We start from the raw sequence: 7489 nt of genomic DNA on the forward strand, positions 1-7489 counted from the left end.
CACGGCAAGCGCCTGCGCATCGCCGGGGCCACCGTGGAGGCCGGGAGCGACGGCTCGGTGCAGGAGGCGCGGGTGCTGGAGCACCGGCCCTTGGAGCAGCTGGCTCTCCTCGTCGCCTCGCCGCTGCGGGCTGGACACAACTACACGCTCCGCATCCAGTACAGTGCAAACCTCTCTGAATCCTTCCACGGCTTTTATAAAAGCAGCTACAGGACGCGGGATGGAGAACGCAGGTAATGCCATTGAGAGGTGTAAAAGAAGGTGTTTGGTAGGGCATGTAGCTGCTGTTTGGAAATGTGTGCTGTGGGTTAGCATGGAGGGAGAGTAAAAGTGAGTAAAAAAGAGGAAGAGTCGTGGGCTGAGAGGAAAAACAGTTTAATGATTAAAACAAACCAAAGTAGTATAATACAAGTAACAGCAATGAGCTGTAATAAAAATAGGAACAATAGTAATGCAATCAGTTATACTTGGCTCAGAGGCAGCATTAAGCCTTGGGAACCGAATGAGCTCCGCCTGGAGACAGCAGCCATCCAAAGGAGGGGCTGCCCCAGCAAACTGCCCAGTCTGTAGTCAGTGTGACGGTTATGGTAGAGCATACATCATGTTGGCCAGCGTGGGTCACTGGGTACCTGCCCTCACTTCTTGTGCAGAAGAAGAGGAAAAAACCCAAAAACCTGGGAGCACAGGTGCAGGTAGAAATTGAAAAACCAGTCCTGGAGTTAGTGCAAACATTACTGGGCAAGAACCAAAACATCGGTGTGCTATCAGTGTTTTTCTTAGCATAAATCTAAGGTCTCACCAACTACTATGAAGAAAAATAACTCAGCTGAAACTAAAACAACTTGCCAGCTTAGTTTCACCAGATCAAACACTGCAGTTCTCTCAAAAATGCAGCGTTCCTGAACAGAAAATGTAATTCTACAGTTCAATCCCAGTAAAACCAGGACAAAATTACTCTGTTTTCACACATCAAGAGGGTGAACTTTACATGTGTGGAGGTACGTGACCAAAACCCTTTTCTTTCCCTCGCTCAGAGTGCTCGCAGCGACACAGTTTGAGCCGACGGCTGCGCGAATGGCCTTCCCCTGCTTCGACGAGCCAGCCTTCAAAGCCAGGTTCACAATTACGATCAGGAGGGAACCCAAGCACCATGCACTGTCCAACATGCCAATCGTAGGTGGATGCTCCGAGCGGTGTAGGGTGACTGATGGTCTCTGAAACAGGGGAGCGGAAGGAGAACAGAACATCAGGCCATGGCTGTTACTGGGAGTGGTGGCCTGAACGTGAGCTCAGCTCTTCCATGAGCGTGCGTGGTGCTGTTGCTGGTGGTCTTGAGACAGGGTTTAGAGGGAATGGAGGAAATAATGCACCGTGTGCGTTCCTGCTGCTCAGCAGAGCTGTGACAGTGATCAGCACAGCGTGGTCTCCGTCATGTTTGCTTCGCTCACAAAATGTTTTTCATGTTGATCTTGCATTTTAAGATTAGTGATGAGATATGTATGAGTAAGTACACGACTCGTGTGTTGACTTAGCTGTCAGATAAGCAGGATCTTCCACGGGGAGAAAAATATCTTGGGCTTCAGAAAAACATCTTGGAGTGACAGTGCCACACGTGTAGTAGCTACATGCAATTATAGATGTGTTTTAGATGAATTATAGTTTGCAGTTGTAAATATTTGTGCATGTGTAGGGTTAGCTACGTTCTGTATGTTTGACCTTACTGTGGGAGTAAGAGATTCTTCATGGTTTCCTCTGTAAAAGCAGTTGCTGGTTTGCCAGGAAACCAACCCTTATAAATGAGGGAACAGCAGCTCCCCCCGTTTTTTCATTTGAAAATGAAACATTTTCAAAGTTGGTGTAAAACATCAGTTCTTGAGTAGTACCTTTAAATATAGTATTTTTAAAGAGAAGAAACACGAGAATTCTTGGTGCCCAGTCCCAGGTCATCGTGCTGGGTGATGAGCTTGACCCCACAATCTGTAAGATTGTAAAATAGGTATGTTTATTCACCGGTGGGCAGCAAGGTAGATTTTTCTTAAGACCTTGTGCCGAGTGCCACTGCTCGCCGAGGTTATATGCGGTAAGATGTTACATATACATAAGATTTCCCAATACGCCTATACATATGCATGACCTATCCCCGCTTCGTATTAAGATTAGTTCCAGGAAGTCACGTCCATAAACTCGTCCTAACTGCGCTTGCGCAGTGCCTTCTGGTGGTCGTCGTGGAGGGCTTCTTTTGGTGACCGCTAGTAACCGTTGCTCGTGCGCAGACTCAGTTGTTCTCTGGTTCTTGCTCAATCCAGGGGGTCGGGTTTAGCCGGTTCTTGAGACCACTCTGGTTCTTATCAGTAACTCAAGACTTCTCCCTCCACCCAGTTCACGCAATTAGCAGCACATTTAGTAAGTGATAAGTAATACAAGGTTTCCCAAGATTTCTTTAATCCCTTTTTCAAGCTGTGCTTGGTTTTTAGGTGAAGTCTGTGAATATAACTCCCTGGCTTGTTGAGGACCATTTCGACACCACTGTCAAGATGAGTACGTACCTCGTGGCCTTCCTCGTTTCGGATTTCAAGTCCATCAGCAGAATAACCGGTCATGGAGTTAAGGTAACCCTGTCTCGTTTTCTAAGAGCTCCTTTGTATTTAAGCCTGCATGACTACATAATGGTTTACACTTTAATTATGTCATTAGATTTGTGTATCTTGACGTTGTACAGGAATGAAAGGAGAGAAAGAGATGGGTTCTGTAACTGCTTGATCGGTTTGCATTCCCGGCGTTATTAGTTTCAAAAGGTTTTGGTAATGGGCTTGCTTTTTACGTAATTACATGCATTGGTACAACAGAGCATGTAAGATGATGTAGTTAAAGGTAAATGAAATGCAGGTTTCATGCTGAACCAGCACTGAATCCACCTGTGTCAGTCAAAGGACTCTGAGGTGGTAGGGGTGGGGTGGAAACAGCAGAAGTCTCTGTAGGGGCGTAGCGGTCCTGGTGGGTAGGTTTAAAGACTTGTGTTCCTAATTCTGGTGGTGTTTTTCTGCAAATGTTTTAGTAGCTCTTGTAGGAGCAGTGTTAGGGGAGTGCTCCAGTGTCCCTTTTCGTGGTCGCTCAAGCAGCTGTGACAAAGAACAGCTTTTGGTGTGGGTATTGAGGTGCTGCTGCCCCTCTGCTGCAGATTTCCGTGTACACGGCGCCAGACAAGATCGACCAAGCTGACTACGCCTTGGATGCGGCAGTGAAGCTGTTGGACTTCTACGAGGATTACTTCAGCATTCCTTATCCTTTACCTAAGCAAGGTCAGTGCTAGGTAGTTTAATGTGTTCGGTAACGTCCTCAAGCGCAGACAGTAAAACAGCACAAACCCCAGCACTTCACAGTGTTTAAGAGAGGGCCAGGTTTGGCTCCTGGGCTTTAAAAGCGGCTGCTTCACAGAACGTAAGGACAGGTTGAGCAGCTCCATTGAGAACTGAAGATCCCTGTAGGGCTTCTTTTTAAAGTATGGTTTTGCAGTTAGGTTGAAGAGAGGCCTGAGAAATACGTGTGATGCATGTGCCTGTGTGGGAGCAGCGTTGAAGTGGGATGGGCGGGTGAGCAAGTTCTGTATTGAGTACAACGATGCTCGCACTATTTCAATGTTTTCTTCCTAGATTTAGCAGCTATTCCTGATTTTCAGTCTGGCGCTATGGAAAACTGGGGGCTGACCACGTACCGGGAGTCTGCGTTGTTGTATGACCCTGGAAAGTCCTCGGCGTCTTCTAAGCTGTGGATTACGATGGTGGTAGCCCACGAGCTGGCTCACCAGGTGAGATCTGGGGAAGAATAGGTCCAGATCGGCCTGCAGAGGTGTTGGGGTTGAGGGATCCGCTGCACGTAGCGGGGCTGTGGAGCGGAGCCAGCATTTCAGTGTATTGCAATGGAAATGGGTGCTGTGGGAAGGGCCAGCGCCAGCTGCATCTCTAAAGAAAGACTCCTTAGAGGTCCATTCCGTCCCAGGTCAGCGGCAGCTTTTGTGACACACTGTGTATTCAATTTCAGCAGCTCTTTTGGGTCTTTTTTCGCAGTGGTTTGGCAACCTGGTGACCATGGAGTGGTGGAATGATCTGTGGTTGAATGAAGGGTTTGCAAAGTTCATGGAGTTCGTGTCCGTCAGCGTTACCCACCCGGAATTAAAAGTTGTAAGCACCCGTTACTGTGCTCTTACCTATAACTGCCTTCTAAATCCTCTGATTAGTGAGGATAACCACCAAGGAGATCTGTGCTGTGAACCCCTTTTAAATTTCTGCTCGGTGGGATGAGGCTAACTCGGAAGGGTAGGCGTGTTGATTTAATGACATGTAAATATTTTCAGGAGCTGACGACGGAAGGTAATGATTGCAGTGGACGTGTGTTTATTGAGAGACATTTAGACTTCAAAAAGTGCAAAGAAGTTATTTTACCTTTTTTCAAAGAGGGTCAGACTCACAAACCCTCAGATCCTCCTGCTGGCTCTAGCAGAGGGCTTCGGCAGTGAGTGGAGTCTTAACCAAAGCGAGGTGAACAGTGGTTTTGGCATAGCACTGCAGTGACGTGATGTTCAGGAAGTTCACCACGTTTTCTTTTTGTTTGAGCTTGTTTTCAGGTTACTGGCCGCTGTCATCGAACTGTTGGAACCTGCGGGTGTCTTTTGGGAATTATTTTTCAGTCTCACTTGTGCAGCTATTTAAGTTGGTGTAGAACCTTACAACTTGTTTGGCTGTGTTGCTGTTTGGGGGGGGGTTATGCTCTGGAATAAGAAGAAATAGGTGTTTTGTTTTCTTTGTGTGATTTAAAGATGACGTGGGATGGGCTGAAAAGCGAACAAACAGGGATTCAGTGGTCACCGAGCGACGCTGAGAATTAACACTTGGTTTTGCCTCCTATTAGGAAGACTATTTCTTAAGGAGATGTTCGGATGCCATGGCAGTGGATGCACTGAATTCGTCACACCCTATATCCACTCCTGTGGAAGATCCAGCTCAGATTTTAGAGATGTTTGATAACGTTTCTTATGAGAAGGTAAAACAAGTGAGCGCCGTCCATTGCAGTTGTGCTGCCTGTGCTCTACAATTGCAGCTTACTGATTTCACCCCCCGTGTAAGACCTCCCTGACGCCCCACATTGATGGTTTTATGGCTGGAATAGTTCCTCCACCACAACACCGGGGTGGGTTCAAATGGCAGTTCAGTTTCTAAAGTGAGGAAGCCTTTTCTCCTCTCTGCTCTGTATCAATTTGATCTTTAAGCCATTTTTCAGGTCCTTGATCCAAGGAGTACTTTTCACTGGAGCCACTGCATGGTGCTGGCTTTCATAGTAGTTAAAAAAATAACAACATCACTTCCTCAGTCAGTGGCACTTTTAAGAGTAGTGATCGCAAAAAAGCCCTGTTTCAATACACATAAAACCCAATTATTTTTTAATCAGAGTGACATAACAAAATGAACTGTTACACGGATTGGTGGGCGCTGAAATTTTTCTGGAATCTTACCAGCTAAGGAGTAGTTTTAGAAACACCTCGTCACTCTTTGTATTTCCAGGGGTCTTGTATACTAAATATGCTGAGGGACTACCTGACTGCGGATGTGTTTAAAGCTGGACTTGTCCAGTACCTGCAGAAATACAGCTATCAGAATACAAGAAATGAAGATCTGTGGAACAGCATGACAAATGCAAGTAGCCCCTCTTCTCTTAGTTCTTTTCAAGTCTTGTAACTTCTCATGTCTCTCTTGTACATTACTGGAAACTGTGACCGGTCCTTGTGATAATGACAGCAAGGTGACCAACACTTTCATTTCTTTCCTTTCAGATTTGCCCTACAGGGGGTACTGATCAGAATGAAATGCAGAGTGATGGTTTTTGCAGAAGCGGCCAACAGTCGCCCTCCAATGCCGTAAGCACGTGGTTTTTCCACCCCCTGGTATTGAGAATCCCAGGATGTCAGGAGCTGGAAGGGACCTGGAAAGCTCCCCCAGTGCAACCCCTGCCAGAGCAGGATCACCAGAGCAGTCACACAGGAACACGGCCAGGGCTTTGGGTGTCTCCACACAAGGAGACTCCACAACCTCTCTGGGCAGCCTGGGCCATGCTCCAGAACCCTCACACTCACAAACTTTGGCCTCATCTTCAGCTTGAACCTCCTGTGCTCCAGCTTGGGACCATTGCCCCTTGTCCTGGCATTGGCCATCCCAGAGCAGAGCCTGGCTCCTTCCTCCTGACACTGCCCTTTCCCAATGGATCCCCAGGAATGAGGGCACCCCTCAGTCTCCTCTGCTCCAAGCTCAAGAGCCCCAGCTCCCTCAGCTGCTCCTCAGCAGGAGATGCTCCACTCACTCCCTCCAGCATCTTTGACGTGAGAAGGTTGACACAAACCTGTCCCCTCTCTGTTACTGTCCTGTGCTGCACCATTGCCGTTGATTTGTACACCTTGAATTTCAGCGTGGTTCTCGGGAAAGTGTGAGTTTCTTCATTTCCATTGGAAATGTTTTCTCTGGGTGGGACAGAAATCCTACCGCTGTGCCAAGGACTGACTGAAAACAGAGATGTCCTTAACTGTATGAAAGTATGCACAAGAAAACCAGCCTGAGATGCTGTGATATCCAATCTGAACATACCTATGTGGAGCTTGCAGACACCCAGCAGCTTTTAGAGTGCTTACGTACCCGTTCCTGTTTGACTGTCTGTGTACTCCCATCTTCCTCCTCTTCTCACATGCCTTCTTTTTCCCTCTAAAACCCAGCACTGGACTAAAGGAGAGACTTTTGATGTGAGGGCCATGATGGACACCTGGACCCTGCAAAAAGGCTTTCCCCTGGTGACGGTCACCGTGAGAGGGAAGAACGTCTACCTGCGGCAGGAACACTACGTGAGGGGAGCAGCTTCTCCTTCCTCCACGGGGTAAATAAAATGGGGAGATCCCGTCATGCAAACAGAAACACTCTGCTGTGGGCAGCACTGTTGTACAGGAGGAGCTTTTCATGTTCATCGTGAGGGTCATGAGGATCTCCCTCGGGGTCAGGCGTGCTCCTGTCGCCGGACCCTGCGTGCCTGGCCACGGAGCCAGAGCTGCAGTGCCTGGGTCCGGCTGCAGTGCCGGCTGTGCCCGCACTGGAGATGTGCTGGTGGGACTGGGCTGGGAGGTTCATTTTCATTTTGTGTCAGTGAGCCCCCAAGCAAACAAAATGCCAACCGTGTCCTGGGCTGTGTCGCCAGCGCCATGGCCAGCAGGGTGAGGGGGCAGTTCTGCTCTGCAGAGACCTGCCATGCAGTGCTGCGTCCAGCTCTGGGTTCCTCCGTACAAGAAGGCCATGGAGCTGTTGGAGTGGGTGCAGAGGAGGCCATGGAGATCCTGAGGGGCTGGAGCAGCTCTGCTGTGGGGACAGCTGAGAGAGGTGGGGGTGTTCAGCCTGGAGAACAGAAGAGAAGGCTGCGGTGGGACTTTAGAATGACCTGCCAGGACCTGAAAGGGCCGCAG

At 48.5% G+C, this 7489-nt stretch overlaps 1 protein-coding gene across 1 annotated transcript in view; it reads left to right on the plus strand.

Moving 5' to 3' along the window:
* Window positions 1–3: 3 nt before the first annotated feature.
* ERAP1 (endoplasmic reticulum aminopeptidase 1) overlaps window positions 4–7489 on the plus strand; it is a gene marked incomplete at both ends in the record, with an annotated part of 11645 nt that continues 4159 nt past the window's right edge. Inside the window, 10 exons of the mRNA XM_010188076.1 lie at window positions 4–233; window positions 1035–1173; window positions 2475–2609; window positions 3179–3299; window positions 3651–3805; window positions 4065–4178; window positions 4906–5037; window positions 5556–5687; window positions 5825–5908; window positions 6755–6912. Coding sequence (XP_010186378.1) covers window positions 4–233; window positions 1035–1173; window positions 2475–2609; window positions 3179–3299; window positions 3651–3805; window positions 4065–4178; window positions 4906–5037; window positions 5556–5687; window positions 5825–5908; window positions 6755–6912 — 1400 coding nt within the window. The remainder of the gene's footprint in view (window positions 234–1034; window positions 1174–2474; window positions 2610–3178; window positions 3300–3650; window positions 3806–4064; window positions 4179–4905; window positions 5038–5555; window positions 5688–5824; window positions 5909–6754; window positions 6913–7489) is intronic.

This window comes from Mesitornis unicolor, unplaced genomic scaffold, assembly GCF_000695765.1.
Source record: "Mesitornis unicolor isolate BGI_N332 unplaced genomic scaffold, ASM69576v1 scaffold51017, whole genome shotgun sequence".
In the NCBI taxonomy this organism is placed as follows: Eukaryota; Metazoa; Chordata; class Aves; order Mesitornithiformes; family Mesitornithidae; genus Mesitornis; species Mesitornis unicolor.